The following is a 20,541-nucleotide window of genomic DNA, read 5'->3' on the forward strand; positions in this document are numbered from 1 at the left end:
TTCCATTGTTGACGTGGACTTACAACTAAAGAGCGTTGGCCCATTTGAATTAATTCCACAAAAGATATAATTGGCCATTTGATTATGATCATTCGTTTTCATATAGATGTTAATATATTTTATTTTTTGTGTGTAGGGAGGGTGGGGGGAGTTGTAGAGTAGATCCAAAGAAAACAAGAAAAGACAAATGTATGAACATCAAATACTAAATGAATAAATAAATAAATAAATAAAATATTTGGTGAAATTTAATAATCACACAATATGAATGGTTGAGATTGTATTAAAAATAAAATTAATTTCCACAGTGTCAGGACTATTCAATCACTGATTAAGATATCTAGTGTACGGATTCTCTATTTAATGAAATGTAATTTTGTGGGTTGTGACACTCACTATCCGAATACATAATCTTAGCACTACTCTCTCTAGTATAATGTGAAACATCATCATTAACCTCTCCATTTTTGTAAATTATAGACCCAACGTAAACATAGCCAGCCATATAAAGGTAATATTGAATGGACTTGAGATTAGTTACATTTGACAATATAAAGCTACAAACAAAAATATTCACAGTTTTTTTGCGGTACAACTTGAAAAACACAAGAGCAAATAAGAGCACTCTGTTTATCAATTCTTCGTTTCTTTTTCAAAATCTATAAAACCACAATCATCATCCATTGAAGATTCACCGGAAATACCTGGTTTCTCTGATGGAACAAACATCTCTTGTATACGAAGTTTCTTCTTATCGAGCCATCCACCAACAGGCTTTTCAGATAATGAAGCCAAACCTTTGAACGCAAAGTCATTTGCTATTGTGGTATCAACACCTATGGTTCTAGAGTAAAGTCCTCTGCTTCCAGTAACCACCATATTGCGGGTCTCTTCACCACTACGAGAGAGCACAGGAGGCAGTAGATCAATCAGCTGTGGGCTGGGCTGGTTGGAGTTATTTATGAGCAACCGAAGTGTCTCCCTGGCACTTTTCTCAGCCATTGATTCTGTTTCTGGGGGAATTAAAGGATTCACCAAATTTGGGTGTAACTGTGGAATACTGCCAGAGATAGCAGGACCTGCGCTGACAAAGTAACCTTGACCAGAAGAGCACACGTCAATAACAGGAATATGGACTATAGAGTCGCCTACTAAAGGTGTGAAAGTAGGTATTTGCTGTGAAGGACCCAAAGAAAATGGCAACCTGATCAATGGCTCGGGCAGAAGAGGTGGGAAATCTAAAGCGGAGACATCAGTGACAAGAGACGGGTTTGGTGTCAAAATACTAGATGAACAAGCAGAAGGTGCTATTGATGAAAGTAGTGGTATTGAAGAGTCTGTGGATAAAACAGGCAAATGTGGAGTTCCAACTGAGTACTGCAGAGTGGATACAGCAGGAGGACACCAACAGTAATAAGGAGAGAAAACTGTTGAATCCAGAGAATGAACAGTAGCTGCAGAGCCTCGAAAAGGAAGGGCAGCAACAAACGGCTCCAAAACATTTGAAGGACGAGTTTCTCTTCCAATTTTATCGTCTTCAACATTTGTTGATCTAAGTGCATCTGTGCTACTTACGCCTGCATTCTGGCTATCTACACATGAAATATAGCTATCACCATGCTGCCTCAGCCCGTCTCCAGAAACACATACAGATGATGAGTTCCTGAGCATGCTATCTTTAAAAGCATTAGACATAGGACTAAGGCTGCTCATCAGGCTGGTGTTTGATCCCATGCTACTGACGTGCTCAGGCCGCAGAGGTTTCTGAGATGCAACTGATATCTGGGCATCAAGACCAAGTTCTGAAGAATCAACAAAGCCAGCAACAGGAGGATCTCTTGACATCATGGAACTTGCTTGAGGATTTATAGCTGCTGAACCGTGAAGATAAGCTCGAAGATGAATGGCGAAACAGTCAATCCGCGATTCATTGATTCCAGTTAACTCAGCCAAGGAAGGTTTCATCTTAATCAAATCCCTCATCTAAAACAACCATAATCAATAATGATATTAGTCATCTACATATGCAAGTACAATATAACAAATATTCAGTAGTTCATCACACACAGTAAACATAAGAAATATACCTTTCTCCGCAACTCGTCTCCAAGGAGCTTAGACTTCTCTGAACACCAAAAGTAGAACGTCTCACCATCAGGAATACTAATAAGGAACGAGCGTCCAGAATCATCTGCCACAATATCTTTTATCTCTACGGCAGAACAATCAGATTCACTGCAAAATGTTCCAACTCTCTGTGTGCTGCCGTCATCCCCAATGAATGAGATGCGCAAGTCTGATGTTGGCAATATTGCAAGGTTTAAGTTCCCCCTGTTATAACAACACAAGAAGAAAAGTAATGTTTAAGATGAGATAGATTGTCAACAAGTAACATACTAAATCAAATGTAACCAAATACAGACACACTTATGACTTGCACATCCTAAATCTAACACCCTTGGCTGAGGAATGATATTATGAGTTCCCAAAAATTCTCCAAAATTTCCAAAAATTAAGGCAGCTACACAAGTCCTCAAAGTCCTAATTTATTGTATTTTTCCTCCTTTCCATAAGAATTTGTACTGGACAAGCTAGCCTATAAAAACAAGGATAACAACTTGTACAATTGAACAGCATTACCAACATAAATAATTATCATTTAGGTGAACCTTAACTTTTAGAGACAAAGTGCTAGTTAAAATAGACTATACATTAACATGCCAAGTTTTTAACTCGTTAACTAGAAGTTCACTTAAGACGCATACGAGATATATATTTCTTATAGACACTAAATTACAGTTCTCACTATAGAAGATTTTGGTTTGGTGAGATAAGGAGCCAGTCGCTCCTCCATTCACATAAAACATTATGCGCAAAAGAGACAAAACAGGAAGTTGGAATCTAATATTAGAAATCTCTTTGCTTACAGAGTGTCATCAAAGAATAAAAGGACAAATTAAGCAGAATATAGCAATGCTGCAATGTAAAGGTACATGCTGAGCTATAAGAAAGGCAGGACAGCATGAAAGATAGAAATGACAAACTGAACAGTATTAAAACTTCTAGGTTCAGACATAAGATAAACAAACCACATTTATTAAACAAATAAAAAAGCACCAAAGGGTTACCAGTCGAGACTTCTAGATAATTCAGAGAGAAGTAATTAAATCATGTAATATAAGAGCATGAAACTACCTTGACTTCTCCTTAATTCAGAGATCATAATAGTAAACGCCCAATTTTACCTACAAGTCAAAAGATATTTTCACGTGGAAGCATGAACATTTGTCACCATCAATAAACAATACAGCATCTGGCAACTTCTAGCCACGATCAACTAAGGTTATCTACAGGTTAAACTGGATTGAGCTATATAGTATTAAACAAGCAGAGAAAGCTATTGCAACTTCTATGGTGAAATAATCAATAATGAAAAAGTGAAACACAAGAGAATAATATAACACTAATATTGCCCATATGCAGCAGTAGAACGAAATAGAAAACATAACACTCACTGATTGATCAGTGCAAACACACTTCTTCCAGTCTGATGGGACTTGTTGCCCTAAATACCAAATTCAAAACCTATTCTTTCATCTCCATTCATGCAAAACTGACAAAGGTACCATATGTAGCAAGATTATGAAGGAAACAATGCTGCAATGATACTATAAAACAGGGTGATAAGACAACAACACAATCACTAATACATCAAGGGGAACACAGTTCTACAAGTATAAAAGGAACTAGTATTTAGGATTACCAAATTAACAACTTATTTTCTCATCTCCATTCAGACAAAATCACAAAATATACGAACCTTTACGGTGTCTCCACATGTCAACATGCACCTCCTAGCAATAAGCAGTCTCATATCAAGATATAGAGATTTATGATAGTATCCAGACAGCAGTATTGATCGTGAGATGATATGATGTGTCTGCAATTCATGTACTATATACTCAAAATTTGAACCCTAAACGAGTTTAGGGATCAGGAAATAAGAAATTCTTCGGAGTATAACCTAATGTGAGCATATCACCTCTAGGAACAAATAATTTCACTGGATTCCAAGTACTATACGTTCACCAGCACAAAGAATGCAGCAGTCACAAGCAACAAAGGGTGAATGAGCAGCAACACATTCCCCAGCATCTTACAACTGAACATCATAACTCAAAAAGGCCATTGGAAAGAAAAATCCCCTTTTCCAGCAAAATATAACTAGGTATATGCTTGAAGCACCAAATACTGCTAATGAACCCGACCAACCGACTATCTAGCCTCTCCTCAGAATCCATTGGCCCATTTCCTAATTCCTAACTACTATTGAACGATCATACTGCTACACCTATAAATTAACAACATCGCTTCTCTCTTTTCTCTTTTTTGTTTCTTAAAACCAATCATCTTCTGCTCTAACCCTCTTTCTGTTCTGTTAAATGTAACTTACTTTAATTGACCAAGATCCAATCAAAAGAGTATTACTACCATTTTGAATTCAACTAATCTCTGTTCAACTATTTCAAACATAAGCACATGATATGAAAACTTAAAGTCATCTTCAAAGGAAGCAAATGAGATGTTAACTTTAGAACTATATTTCTTCTATCAACAGGCAACACTAACTACATATAACACATCAAAAGTTCACTTTAATAAAGAGAGACGCCTTTTCAAAATGAACCAGTGGTAACTAAATTCTATCCATGAATACAGAATGCAGTTAGCTAAGTACTACAGAATGAAGTTCTCATTTGCTAGTAATAGTACTAGATATGAAACCACCAGGATATGATAATCGCAAAATTCTATTGTTTTCAGCATCCTGACTAGATGGGCTTGTGAGCAAGCCACTGATCCAAAATGATTGCTAAGACACTATGTTTGATAAAGATGCAAATCTAAGCTTCAAGTAATATAGCAATCTAATCTATCCAGAGACAAGATTACGTACATAATAATCGCAAAATAAACGTATCAAGTTCCCTAAAATGCAGATAAAAGTGAGGATATGAAGAACACAATCTAAGTCCACCAATAAATCAGGAAGGAACTGATTATTAGAATGCCCAAAAAAACTACAAGTCACAATCAAATATGCTGAAGCCAAGCACCACACACATGGAAAACGCCATATAATGCATATGAAAGGTATAAAGTTCACTGCAACTACCTAGTAGTTGTTGGACACAACAGCGTCCCTTGCTTCCTGATCTTTCCAACCCGCATTGTAACAAGTGGAATGCACAAACACCTCGCGAGCATTCCAACCTCTGATGGCTCAAAGTTCTGTCATTAGAATCAGATTCAATTCCAATTACAAATTACACATCCAACGAACCTCAAAATCAAAAATCTAAACCGAATTGATAAAATTTACAACATACTTGACTAAGATGAGCGAGCAATCGATCTTCAGCAGCACCAGCAGAAACATTAAGCTTCAACAAAGGCTTTAACCTCTCATCCACTCTACAAGCTCCCATAACCTGCAAATCCAGTGCCAGAAGCCACTGAAGAACGTTCGTTTCTCCTGATGCAAACATACCACTCGATAAAACGTCGTCGTACAAAGCATCCTCCGACGATGAATCATCCAATTCCTCCGGGAGATTTGAATTCTCAACCTCATCATCGATTTCGAGATTGTTCATAGATTGTTGTTTCACCATTTTTTTTTAGAAAAATTCAATGAATTAAGGTTTAAATTTGTTCGTAAATCAGCAAATCGATTGAAATCTATGAATGAAAATATAACAAATCCAACAAATTGAGAGAGATTTGAGAGAAAATCACGGGAGCCACACGACGAACAGTTACAAATAGAGAAAGATAATGGTAATCCCGTTTATTATAAATAAGATTGATGCACGGATTTGAAATGTGGTAATTAAATGTGATTTTGGGGATTAATTTGGAATCCGGGCAATCATGGCATTTGCTTACGCCAAGCTGACTTTTAATAGGCCCAGGTTGTTTATAGTGGGACCCACGTGGGGACAAAGGCGGTGACCATGAACAACGCCACGTCAGCTTCACACGACCAGATATTTATTAATTGGCCAATCAGATATTTATTTTAAATTTAAACCCCAACCCAATCCCGGCTTGGTGGGACCCATTTCGAGTTTGTCCCGTTCTCTAAGTACCTTTTAAATATAAATACATGTTTATATATATATATATGAGATTAAAATTAGAAATAATTTATTTTTAACATATTTTATTTAATTAAATTTATATATATCTAATTTTCTCATTTGTCTATCTTCTATCTCATTCACCTATTTTTAATTGTATTCATATATTAAACGATATATATAAACTCTCACGCTCACCGTCGCTCACTTCTCTCCCTATGAATTAGTAGCCTTTGTATTTCATACCAACATACTTGTATGTTTTTCAGTTACATGTTGCTTACCAACATAAGAGGAAGAGGAGATGTATAAAGTGAAATGATAAATTCGATCTTAAACTTCTAAAATAACAAATATTTTTAACAAAGACTATTAAATATTTTGATGTGCCTTCACTTGTTTATATTTTTCTCTTTGTTTAAGGTCTACTAAACAACCTTTTACCAGTCAATATAATAGATACAACACCAACCCCCACAGTCATATCTTTGATTGTCATTTTTTTTTATCAATCTTCACCAGCATAATTTTTTCGAATAATACAATCTGTTCAAACATTATATTACATGAAGTTACGTTACAATATAAACCATGGGTTAAAACCACCAAAACAAGCTGTAAAAAAATAGGTTCACCAATAGACTAATAAACATCACGCTGTACCAAGTGAACTGATTTATAAAGAAGCTCAATCCCGTTATTTAAACTATTTTAATATACTAATTAGTAAGAAATACAACAATAATTCACTTTTTTTTTGTCCTGAAGTGAGATATTACCATTATGTGGAGACACAATAAACAAATAGTGGAGCAATGATTAATGTTCTTCAATGGGAGCTGTGTCCAATTACTACCAGGTATTGCACTGGAGAAGGTAGCAGATATCCAGTTGAATAATCGAGGAGTCCGCCACTAGAGTTACACAGCTCCAATAAGGTGTCGAGAGGGCTATCTCAGTCAGGTGCGAGCTGGTTTTGATACCAAAAAACCGCTACCAAACGAAAACTATATTTGAGTGATCCATCCTAATTCTGAAGGTATATCTTGTGCTTAAGACGTAAATGGAAGAAATCTGACTTGTAACGAGGCTTTCAACTGATAGAATTAGCAACATCCCTCGCTGTTAACAACCATCTTGCACACCTCACAAGTTCCTCCTTGACCATGAAAAGAATAGCAGCAGCAAGAACACTTTGTACGATTTTCGTGCCCATCCCCTTGTAAAATCCATGAAAGCCTTCATAGCGTATAATCTTCATCAGAGCATCAAGTGTACCTAAATTGCATTGAGAAACTTTACTACATGCATTTTTTACCCAAAAGTTGACATGGAAAACCTAATGTGTTTGATCAAACCTTTAAATGATGCTAGTATATAAACAGAGTAACTCAAGTCCACTGACCTTTATATTGATGTCTTTTATCTGCACCCACGTCCTGCTTTGCCTGGAGTCTTGACTGCAAGATAGAAAAACACTATTATGAAGAAAAGCTAAAATGTTGGATAGTGGTCCAAATTCTGCATGGACAAAACTTAATTGGACCCGATTGCAGCCACATGTATTTCAACTGATTCAATCAGCAGTTGCAAAAGAAGTTAAAACTGGGAATGTGGTACTAAATATTGTATGGTGTTTTCTTGAAGTACATACAGCTAAAAAGCAATAATGAAACCATTTCAAATTATGCTGGCTGCAATTACTAATGGGAGCAAATGAAACTGAAATTGAAAAGGCTGCACTGAACAAAATCTGATAGTAAAAGAAATATTTATCTCCTCAGCAACAGGCTTTAGTTCAACAGTAGGTTGTCTAAATTAAGCAAAAGGTGAAATGGAGCTCAGAAAATCAATAGATGAAGATGAATATATGAGCCAGAGTTTAGGGGGCTGATATGTGCATCAACTATATTTGCCACATCAATCCGAAAGATGAGAAACTTTGATAAAAGAGCAACGGGAAATGAACTTTCTCCATACAGCACACTCGTATACCTTGATAACCAGAAGAGGATATGTTACTACTGTAGCTCCAAGTTTTGCCACAGCTCCAAGTAGAAATATCTAGCAAAAATACAAAACATATAACCTCCAACAGTTGACATGTCAAAAGCTAAAAATCCTAAAATGATAAGACAAGTCTAGAGAAGAATCTAGCCGAACAGGAGAAAGGGACAAAGGTTTACTTCCAAAGCAGTGACATCATTGGCACCTTTGTTGCTAGAGGCACGTCGTTTTCTAATCTTCTTCAGCAAGGTTTCATATAGCATAAATTGTATGGAAGGATTGCTGACCTGTATTTAGCAATGAGAAGGATCAGGAGCCATTAGTTATTATGTACTGCTTACTAGATTAAGTTCTCACATACCATGAATAATGTTGGGAAAACACCATTCCAGAAACCTGAAATTCCATCTTCACCATAAACTTCTTGAATCTGAAAGATACAAGTGTTACCTATTAGAAAATTACAGGTATAGGCTGAATAGTTTATACCATGACTGCAAGACATGTTCAAAAAAAGTCAATCACTTGTCAAGGAAAAAAAGCTTGGGGAAAAAATTTATGCTTCTGGCGAGGTTTTTAGTCCAGTAGTTAGAAGCACAGCTTGCAATGTGTGGGTAAGTCACATGTCATGTTTTTTTTTTGATGAAGTAAGTTGTTTCATTACCGGCATCAAGAAGATGCAAAGAGTACAAAAGTAGATATGCTAGCTCTGTTACATGATAGCAGTTAAGACACGGGAGCCAGCCTGTCGTAGACAAAAGTCTGTCATTTAAGTGAAGAGTATAGGGTGGGCACATTATCCACGTCAAGAATCGTGCACTTAGCTCTCAAGGAATTCTCAATTGTAAAAAGAAAAGTGTGTGCTTCTGTTTGATCGGCAGCCTTTACGTTGTATGTTTTATCAGAGAGGATTAGGTGAGTACCGTCATAGGTTCTCACAGACATCCTACAGCCAAAGAGACATTTTCTGTTTCTGATTTTACAAAAAATTATTTTAAAAAAAGAATGTGAATCTTTCAGAAACCATCACTTCCCACAATGATACTATGTACCAATTATTTAGTTACAAAAAAAAATTGAACATCGAAGTGTCAACTGATACCATATTGCATGTCAAAAAACATTGAAGAAACAAAACAGTCTTTTAAAAAGATATATGTTGGACCCATGAATCAGCTTTCATCTAGAGAATAGTTAATGATAAGTAAAATGTTCAGGGTTACTCCAACTGGATTAAGTAAGTGAATATAACGGTCCTAGACCCAAGGTATGCAAATTAAATTTGAATGCATCATACATCCCATCTTCTAATTGGAAAAATTTAGTACATACTGTGTGGCTTGTCCCGTAGGGGGGAGGTTCAACGACAACAGAGATTTCATCCTGTGATGCTTCATGTTTTGGGTGGTTATCTTTATCCTTTCTTGAATGAGTCTGCACAATAGTTGTGAGACGTACATGTAAGAAAATCAAATATACAAAACATATTAGGGAGAATTTCTTCTGAAGAAACAAGAATGTATTAACTAGTAAAAATATTTAAGCGAAGCATTTTAACATCTAACTAAGGCAATGAGTAATACACTAAAAGCATTTTCACATCAAAATAATACGTTGAAACAAAATACTACACCACCCATAACTCAGATGCTTCTTCTACTTATTTGATCAATGCACAACAGCTTCCAAACTGACATTGTTCCATCTTTTGAAGCAGAAAATGCAGAGGAAAATGTCAGTAACTGAATTCGAAAGAGCACTTCACTTCCGCTCACAATAGTCAACAATACAATCAATAATGGCCCAATTACGTCCATTACAAATGACACAAATCCAAACTCGACAATTGTATAACAGATATGACAACAGTACTAATGTACTATAATTGCAACACCAACAGGGAACAAACTACAGAGTTCCCAATTTGGTCAAAGTATACAATTTGAAAAGCAAGGTTGTCATGGTAATTGACATGAGGTAGGTGACTAACCATATATATCTTGTAATTCTATGTTTAATCGACAAATGACTTGCACTATTAAGGTTGAAACTGCAGCTTTTCAGCAATAACAACAACAATGTCACAATCTCAAACTAATTGGAGTCATCTATAAATCTTCTATATCCTTTCTTCTCTATCTGAGCCAATACTCGATTTGTATGTATTTATTTTGCATCTGATTCTTCTAATTCTCAAAGATGTCCATCTGATGTTTGTTTCCCTAAACAAAGACATGTATCCGGGTAGCTTATAGGACGACTTTGGTTTCTTTATACATTCATAATCAGTACTGTACTTGCAACAGTTCCACTATGTAACATGAAATTTTGACCTCAATTTCACATACCTATTTGATATAACATGAAGAAACCTCATTAATGCTGCACAAGCAACCATGCCGCTTTGATCTCCTCAAAAGAGAAGCATATTTATGTAGCAACTAACAAAAGAATTTTTATGCGACTCCTGCAAGCTTTGCACATCCTCCACTCTTTTTCAGTCCATGATTACCAGCCAGACTAGTGTAAGGTTCGCTAATTCTTAGGCACCCCATTTAATATTTCACTGACATTTATTTGACGTTGAATTAATAAGTCTTACCAGAAATCCCTCGCAAAGATCAGCATACTCGGCATATTCCTGCCGAAAACCAAATGTCTGATTACCCTTCTGGATAATGTTTGATAGCTAGTAAGCAACATTGTTGTCATTCTTGACCTATAAATGGTTACCATATCTTGCAATCCTCTATTTTTGGTGATTTCAGTTAATTATCTTTTAGTGAATCCCCTTCTTCTGCTCCCAAAAACAAGAACATCTTTGTTCATCTTCTTCCTTTTCTTCAATATGTCACTCAACATAATCCCGTCAAAAAATGGTTTTAGGTAGAGCTCACTTATCTAAAGTCACGAGCCTTCATCTTAGGCAGTTAAGAACTTCTATCAACTACAGAAGAAATACCTTATAGCTCTATATTCGTATTGCCTCCTCATGAGATAAGTTAAAGCAAAAAGCTCACAGAAGAGTGTTGAAACTGGTAGGAACATATCTTACAAGAAAAAGGCATCATAGACTAAACTACATCAATAAACTTGGTGCTGTGCTAAGTTCACCAAGACATTAAGCAAATACACCAAATTCATAACCTTTTTCATAGGAGGGTAAAGGAGAACCCCAGAGTATTTACCTGCATGCGTGTAACAACTACCCATATCGGATTGGTCAGCAGTACATTAACACATCTGTAATAAAGAGAAAATCAAAACATTCATGATTAACAAAAAAAGTACAATATTTCAAAAGGCATATTAACCAAATAAATGTATTCATCAGTGCTTTACAAGTTTTGGCTATATAAAATAAGAATATCAATATTATGCACAGAAGACCACCAACTGAAATTTTGAATAAAAAAGAGTATTATGCCATAAAGACAGGAATCCAAGTTTTTTAATAAGGTATAATATGACAAAAACCAAGTTTATTGTGGCAGAATACCATTGATTCATGCATTGTCAATACAGCAAATTACCAAGCTACCAAAAGGAAACATGAAAACTTAATATCCAACAGAAAAGAAAATTACCCCGATAAAGCAGCGACCAGAAGTGATGAGAACATCCCGACTGATCCATCACCAATTCCATTCTTCTTACGTACAAGTGCATCGGTCTCTGCTCTATTCCTCAATATTTGGTAGAAATAATAATAAACACCCTGTATCAAGAAAAGTACAGATACATAAGAGATCAGAAATTTCATCGCGAAACAACAAAGAAAAGCCATTTAAAGAAAAGAATACATTCACAGAAGATGAAAGTTAGTGAAGTATTTGTCAATGGATTATTCATATTTCATTTGCACATTTGCCAATTGAATATAAGAAGACTACTAAAGTAAACATACTCACTTATGCAACGGTGAACTTGGATCAACACATATGGGTTCCCCCATATTATACAAATAAAATCTTGATAGATAGACCAGACCTTGCATCAATAGAATGTAACTAAACAGAGCATTGGATGGGGCAGGGGTCAATTTAAAAGATCATCAATGATATACCAAAAACATAATTGAGGTTTGAGCCACCCAACAGGGCAAAAGAGTTAACAACTACCGACCGCACACAGAATATTTTGTAAACTGAGAACCGTGTTTCCCTGAACTATTAGCCAAGGAATTCTTTTCCAAAACACAGTGTGTTATCATCATAACACTTGGTCAGCAAGCAAAACTAAAGAAGACCTGATTTTCGTTTGTACAAGGTAAAGCATCTTCAGCCCAGTTCATGATCAATGCTCAACTAGACAAACACTAGGTGGTCTGGAGAGTTTTTGACACGTTTGGTCCATTAACTGTCACCCTGAATATAAGTTGATCCTTTTGTATAATCTGTTTTAAATCCTTAAATATAAGTTAATCCCTTCGTATAATCTATTAAACATTTTAAATTCCTTTTAGTATGAACAAATCTAACACACCCATCAAAAACAAAATGCATGTCCACATCTAACACCTTCTCCACCCAAAAGAGCTGTCAAAGCAAGATGAATCTCCCACTTGCTGGCTGTTAGACCAGCCAACACAATAATAGGGAAAAAGTAATCCTGCATAATTAACTCGTTTTCCCCAGATTGAAAACCTCAAAAGAGTTGCTCAATGCAAGGAGAACATACACAGAGCTACCACTGTAATACTCTTCAATGCGAAGCCATCAAGAGACGAATTTGACACAATACTACTGGCACATGGGGAAGAAGGAGGGGAGCTTCAACAGAATAAAGAGAATAAGACAGTTACAATACAAATTCACAGAGAGACTTGACAGGGATAACAGATTGAAAGGCAAATTTTATTTTTATTTTTATTTTATTTTTCGATCTAGTGGCATATTTTGATCAGATTATCAAAAATGAGCAAGTGGCAGTTCGTGTATGTGAGGAGCAAAAACTGACCTGAAGCTGGTAGGTGATGTTGTCAAATATATAGTAATAGAAGAAAAGTTAGCCAGTTTGAGGAAAGTATAAGGCGGTGAAGCCCAAATAGCACAAACAGAAAGCTAGCAGGAAGTTGAATTGCTTGTTTGTTGGATGTGCTGAAATTGCATATGCAGATTATGGATTTATAATGGCAACAGAAAGCATGAGGTAATGCAAAATTGATGAACACTTGGGGGTCATTTGGTTTGAATTCAAGTTATACTGGGATTAGAAGGGTGGCAGAGTGGAGTAGTAGGAATGAAATCACTTTGATAGAAGCATGTTGGATGACAGAACTTTGACTTATCAAGTCATCAACGGAAAGAGAGGGATTTGAACCCTCTGTACGATGAACTCGTACAACGGATTAACAATCCGCCGCTTTAATCCACTCAGCGATCTCTCCCAATTGAAAAGCATAATTAAGATGTCTCTCACAATGGATAAGATTACTGCATTTTGGATTCACCATCGCTTGTAATGATCGACAGTATTCCTGCCATACCAGAATCCCATTTTTATGGTATATCAGTTTATCGAGATGTCAATCTAAGATTTTATTCCAGGTCGATACTTAACGGCAACAATGAGTTTTTCCAGCTTGAGTTCTCTCTGCAAAGCTCAAGGATATTCATATTTGGTGAAAGGAGGCCCTAGAGAAAGAATCTTTATACGAGTTCGAGGCGTGTAGCTTATAGTTACAGTTAACCAACTCAATAGAAGAATGAAATTGGTGGGATCAGAGAGGGAAGTGACATCCAACTTGGGAAGCTCAGTACCACTAGTTAGAGGAGTGGCCAGAGGACGAGAATCAAACATGTCTGCATGAGGCAAGAGATCTAGGCATATTTCTGCTGAAGAAGGATAAGAGTTGCACCCCTGCTGTTACACTTCCATACCAAGAAAGTAGTGGAGAAGCCCAAGTCTTTCATATTTTAATGAGCATGCAAGAACGAAAAAAGAGCAAGTATTCCCACAGAGACACCCAAAGGGCCAGCCATATGTACCTCGGCAGACCCGGCCCATTCACATCAAAATAGAACGAGCACCTACGACTAAGGGGAATGGAAAGTCGGAAGGAAAGGGGAGTCACATAAAGTGTGCAGATTGAAGAAATCCCTGTATGGATTGAAGCTGGCTGGGGTCTGCCATTAATTAATTAGTTTTCTTAGGGAGGAAAGAGGCCCCGGTGAACCGTCATAATTAGTGAACAACTGTAAGTTTCGCTTCCCGACACAAATCTCTATAGTCAGATTTATTTAACTCATGGAAATAAGAACAGGCCATTTATCATCAGTTTGCATAGAAGCTTCACTGCCCACTGCTGCATCATCTGTTAGGCTATGTTGCCGGACAAGTTTCATGTAACTTGCAACTGCTACTATCAAAATACATATCCAAACCTCAAAATAGACCCGGTTACTTTATTTGCAGGAACGCGTTTTGCATTTAGTACTCTTGCAGCTCCACTATTACTACCAACTATCTTACCTATTTAAGATTTAACCCATTGCCAGTCTGCTCGGTCATGCTTCTAAAATCAGATAACTTTGTTACAATCCACTTTGTAGAGTAACCTACTGTCTACCTACATACTCCCTAACTGGCTATGAAAAATAATTTTGAGAAGTTTCTACTCAATCGACTACTCTTGCTTCTTGCCAACTTCTTCATTAAGTACTTTTGACTTTTACTTCAATACCTTCAGAAAATTGTACAGATTTTCACAATAAGTGAAAGAGGGAGAGTCAGATAAAAGCTTGGTGCCAAATAAAGCATTGATTTTTTTGCTACTCATTGTATAAACAAAAAGATTCTCTCCTAATTGTGTTGTCCTCATTTGTTTCATTCCCTAACAGGCCAGACACGTAATCCAGATGGTAATTTCAATCACCTCTGGCAGTTGTTAATGAAGACCAAAAATGTTGAATTTGATCATATTTAAAGGATTACAAAGTTAAGAGTATCTACCTCAACTATTCCCGAGGAATGTTATAAGGTGTTATACTAAGGACAAACTCAAGTTTTGGAAGCTATTACAGATATTCTCCAGCTAAAAGCCAGAATATAGCTATAACGGGGGATGTATGAAAGGGTGTATAAATTACCACAATCACATTTTTATCAAGTTTAATTCTATTTGAACTATTCCACCTACAGAACTCTTAATGATGATTGTATTTAGAATTTTGAGAAGGGGTGATGATATACTACGGACCTACTATGTCAGGAACTCATAAGCAGGACAAGGACGAATAACTAGGTGAAGGACTGTGGATAACCCATCACATCAATAATGCATTATTGGCACACATTTCCAGTCATGGGACCACATATCACCAGATTTCGTTTCCCAACACTTGAACACAAGGCGGCCTACTGCCAATATGTTACCTACTTTACGACTCAAAATACAAATCAGTGTATGTATGCACGGATTAATTCAAGTATTTTCTCAGTAATGTGCTGTTTGATGTGCCCAAATTCCGTATCCAACTTAGTAACAGGATCTTCACCAAAATTCAATAATTATTCTACACTCCTCCATTTATTTTCTCTTTTTAATTTCATAATTAGTACTCAGATCATGCAAACTTTTAAAGTCTAAATATATTCCTTAGTAATCTCTATTTTCCCTTCTTTTTTTTTTTCAAAGATAAAGCATATAAAATTGCTAGCACAACATCTGGAGCTGCAGTAAACGTCAATCTCAATTCCCAACTAGGTTGGATTAAGCAAGCACACAATGCACATTAGCATAGTTGATGTTCTCAGTAAAGGTGATATTCATAGTTGATGATCAAGCAAGCACACGCATCAAAAAACCGAATATTCCAAACAAATATACTATTTTACAGGATTACTGCGCACACGGCGCACATTAGCATAAAGGAAAAAATCAAAATCAAGCCTCACCTGCGATGCAGCGGTACCAACTAGCGACGGAGCTAAACCTCCATACAGCCTATCCCACCCTTCCTGCTTTACAACCTGTAGATCAACCAAAACATTAAAAAAAAATGAGAAATTGAAAATTAAGTAAAGTTAATTTTGACATACAAACGGAGCCAAAAACAAAAACCTGGCACATATGTTCAATAGTTCCAAGCGTTTTCTTCATCTTCTTCGAATTTCTATCTGTTCGCTGCCGAGTATTTACCTGACATCACAGAAGTCGAACAAAGCAAAAAAAACAAAAATTGTACTAGTAAAATTAATGTTTAAAATAGTGAAAAATAACATCATACTGTGTCAAGAGGATAGGTGATGAGTTGAGCTATGATGCCGGCTCCGGCACCGGCGATGCCACAGATCAAAGCATCCGACATAACTTCCGTCAAAAAAAAATTGGGAGAAGTAGCAGAAAATAGAAAAAAATTGGAAATTTGATTATGAAAATATAAATAATAACACGCGAGAGGAATGGAGACTAATAAATCGCTCGCTATCAGTTTCGATTTTTTCACTTTGTTCTTCCGTTTAAAATAGTGTCACGTGCTAGTTTGAAACATTTCATTATGATACATTGACAAATGAATTTGGAAGATGATATTTTTGTTTATTTATCGATAATAAAAAATAATAATTATAATCTAAAAAAATATAATTATATATCTTAAAATGATTTAAGATATACATGTCACGACTTAAATCGGGTTGCGACTGGCACCCACACTTACCCTCCTATGTGAGCGAACCAACCAATCTAACCTTAACATTTCAATATAATATAAACATAAAGTAATGCGGAAGACTTAAACTCATTAATAAAATCAATAACTATTATTATCCCCAAAATCTGGAAGTCATCACCACAAGAACATCTACAATCAAATGACTAAACTAAGAGTATTCTAAAAGCTAAAAATACATAAGAAGCTAGTCCATGCCGGAAGTTCAAGGCATCAAAACTTGAAGAAGAAGATCCAGTCCAAGCTAGAAGCATTAGCTCACCCTGAAGATCCGATGTGACGAAGACTGGCTAGAGTTACTGTTGAGTCGAAGATGACGGCACGTTTGCTGCACTCCACAATTAAACAAGAAGAAAAACAATAAAAGTAGGAGTCAGTACAAAACACGGGTACTGAGTAGATATCATCGGCCAACTCAAAATAGAAGTCAATATATACCAATAATATCATAAAATCAGCCATGATACTCAACATGTAGCAACAACAAGTACTATATCATTAACATTTACCGTCAAGTTCACACATAAGGACTCAAGCCTCAATACCATACTCATTTGGGAATCATGTTCATTAGATTGAGTATATTAACATCTTTCAAGATTCATTATCTTTATTTCTCTTGTGTCGGTACGTGACACTCCGCTCCCTCATATTCATTAATCCTCTTGTGTCGGTACGTGACACTCCGATCCCCTAAATCTACGTGTCGGTTCGTGACATCGATCCCCTAATTCTACGTGTCGGTTCGTGACACCCGATCCCCTAAATCTACGTGTCGGTTCGTGACACCCGATCCCCTAATTCTACGTGTCGGTTCGTGACACCCGATCCCCTAATTCTACGTGTCGGTTCGTGACACCCGATCCCCTAAATTCTACGTGTCGGTTCGTGACACCCGATCCCCTAAATTCTACGTGTCGGTTCGTGACACCCGATCCCCTAATCTCCTTCCATCAATTCATCAAGCCTTCTTTCTTACCAAGGCATCATCAATCTCATTACTTTAGTTCATCAAGCCGTCTCCCTTACCAAGGCATCATCATTAAAAAGAGATTAGGTTTTTATCAAGATTTGGGATTCAATAACTTCATCATGCTTAATATAATCACAATTATATAATCACGTTCATGCATGCATACAATTAAGCACATAGCAGGGTTTACAACACTATCAATACATATCATTCTCTATTAAGAGTTTACTATGAAAGCATGAAAACCATAACCTACCTCCACCGAAGAATTGAAATCAAGCAAGTTAATCCTCAAAGCTTGGTGTTTTTCCTCTTCTTCTCGATCGTTTCTCTCTCTCCCTTCTTGTTCTTTCTATTTTCTTATTCAAACCCTCTTTCTTTTACCCTAATTAGTATATAATTAAGAATAAAAGATGGCTATAATACCCCACTAATTAACTTAGGGTTACCTCTTTTAACCCCCAAGAATTTGAGTTATTAATATAAACCCACGAAATCTATAATTAAGGAAAGAATAGTCCCAAAACGTCCCTTAAAACGTGTAAGGAAATCCGATTCTGGGATTTGCGCAACCTGTGACGGGCCGTCGCGCCTGCGATGGTCCGTCCTGCTGTCCGTCGCATAGTTCAGAGACTCAATTTCCCTGAAGAGTCTGTGACGGTCCGTCACACCTGTGACGGTCCGTCCTGCCATTCCGTCACAAAGTTCAGAGAGTCGATTTTCAGTACCCAATTTCAGATTTTCTAAGTGTTTTGAAACGAGACCCTGCGACGGTCCGTCGTGCCCATGACGTTCCGTCGTGGGGTCCGTCGCTTCTGCCAGTTTTTCCAGAATTGAAGTCTGTTGCTCAAAACGACTAAACGGGTCGTTACAATACAAGTTTGATTTATCTTGAAAAATGAAAATAATATAATATAATGAATAAAAAAAGGAAAGTAATCAAGTTGTATTAGATTACTAAAACTAAAACTTGGTTAGTTCGGAATATCTTGAGGATCGAATAGTAAAAAGATTTTATTTAAAAAAAATATGTGTGAATAAAAAAGATGGAATTCCTAATATTATTGATGTCTAACGATTACTCATAGAGAACAGATTAAATAATTGATTATATAATTCGATATTGCTTGTTTTTTTCGTTGGATGTTAATAGGAGTGTGCAAAAGTCAAATTGAAAAAATGTTATTGGGTTATTGGGTTTTTAAAAAAAATTATTGGATTATTGATTCAATATCAATTTTTACTATTGGATAATTGGGTAAAAAAATCGACAATCCAATAAGACGGTAATAATTTATTATTTTATCCTTCCTAATTATTATATAAAATAATTTAAAATATATAATTAGACATTATAACTATATCAAATTATTAGTACTCTACCAACTTCATACAGGACCACTTTATTAGTTTTTACTATTTACTCAAAAGTAAAAACTTAAAAATTAAACTAAGGGGTTCACAATTGCAGTTATTTGATTTAATTTTAGTTTTAATTTTAATCTTGTTGAACTGTTTATTTTAGTTTTAGTTTGTAATTGTAGGTTGTAGCATTTACAAGTTTGTTGTAACGACCTGTTTAGTCGTTTGGAGCAGCAGAGTTAAATTCTGAAAATCACTATCTGGGTCGACGGATCCCACGACGGACCGTCATGGGCACGACGGACCGTCGAGGGTGTCTCGTTCCAAAACACTTAGAATTTAGAAATTTGGGTACTGAGATCGACTCTCTGAACTTCACGACGAAATGGCAGGACAGACCGTTGAGGGCTCGACGGACCGTCACAAATCCTTCCGCAGAATTAACTCTCTGAACTTTGTGACGGACGTGCAGGACGGACCATCACAGGCTGCGTGATCCTGACTGGGTCGGATTTCTGTTAAATATTTTAAAGGGCGTTTTGGACTATTCCTGCTTATAATTATAAAGTTAGTGGTTTAATGTTAATAATTTAATTACTTGGGGGTTAAAAGAGAGAACCTTGAAACAAGTAGTGGGGTATTTTATCATCTTTTATACTTAATTATATGCTAATTAGGGTAAAAGAAAGAGGGTTTGAATAAGAAAAAGAAAAAGAACAGAGAGAGAGAGAGAAACGATCGATTGAGAGAGAGGAAGAACGCAGCTTTGAGAAAGTAGATTGCTTGATCGCAATTCTTCGGTGGAGGTAGGTTATGGTTTTTATGTTATTTCATAGTAAACTCTTAATAGCGAATGGTATGTATTGGGTAGTAATGTAGAGTCTCCTATATTGCTTAATTGTGTGTATGTATGATATGATTACATAATTGTGATGGATTAGCATGATGAGGCTATTGAATCTTAAACCCTAAAATCTTTTTGTTAATAATGATGCCTTGGTATAAAAAAAGGCTTGATGAACTAAATGATTGAGGATAGTATATGGATCGGGTGTCACATTCCGACACCAGGATAGTATATGGATCGGAGTGTCACGTTCCGACACCAGGATAGTATATGGATCGGAGTGTCACGTTCCGGCACCAGGATAGTATATGGATCGGAGTGTCACGTTCCGACATCAGGATAGTATATGGATCGGAGTGTCGCGTTCCGACACCAGGATAGTATATAGATCGAGTGTCATGTTCCGACACCAGGATAGTAGATGGATCGGAGTGTCACGTTCCGACACCAGGATAGTAATGGATCGGGTGTTACGTTCCGACACCAGGATAGTATATGGATCGGAGTGTCACGTTCCGACACCAGGATAGTAGA

The 20,541-nt window shown here is 36.4% G+C and overlaps 2 protein-coding genes across 2 annotated transcripts; both read right to left on the bottom strand.

The window, feature by feature from the left end:
- Positions 1-494: 494 nt before the first annotated feature.
- LOC101257080 (uncharacterized) lies at positions 495-5,936 on the bottom strand. The gene is made up of 4 exons (XM_004239891.5): positions 5,391-5,936; positions 5,177-5,292; positions 2,088-2,331; positions 495-1,983 (listed from the first exon to the last, which is right to left on the bottom strand). The coding sequence occupies exons 1-4, from the start codon at positions 5,673-5,675 to the stop codon at positions 634-636; spliced, it is 1,995 nt and encodes a 664-aa protein (XP_004239939.1). The 5' UTR covers positions 5,676-5,936; the 3' UTR covers positions 495-633.
- Positions 5,937-6,801: 865 nt separating this feature from the next.
- On the bottom strand, positions 6,802-16,672 carry LOC101256779 (peroxisomal nicotinamide adenine dinucleotide carrier). Its single transcript, XM_004239890.5, has 11 exons — positions 16,382-16,672; positions 16,216-16,293; positions 16,050-16,124; positions 11,738-11,868; positions 11,339-11,393; positions 9,483-9,584; positions 8,512-8,580; positions 8,330-8,437; positions 8,139-8,207; positions 7,549-7,603; positions 6,802-7,421 (listed from the first exon to the last, which is right to left on the bottom strand). The coding sequence occupies exons 1-11, from the start codon at positions 16,460-16,462 to the stop codon at positions 7,237-7,239; spliced, it is 1,008 nt and encodes a 335-aa protein (XP_004239938.1). The 5' UTR covers positions 16,463-16,672; the 3' UTR covers positions 6,802-7,236.
- Between the last annotated feature and the right edge of the window lie 3,869 nt (positions 16,673-20,541).

This window comes from Solanum lycopersicum, chromosome 5, assembly GCF_036512215.1.
Source record: "Solanum lycopersicum chromosome 5, SLM_r2.1".
NCBI classification, from domain to species: Eukaryota; Viridiplantae; Streptophyta; class Magnoliopsida; order Solanales; family Solanaceae; genus Solanum; species Solanum lycopersicum.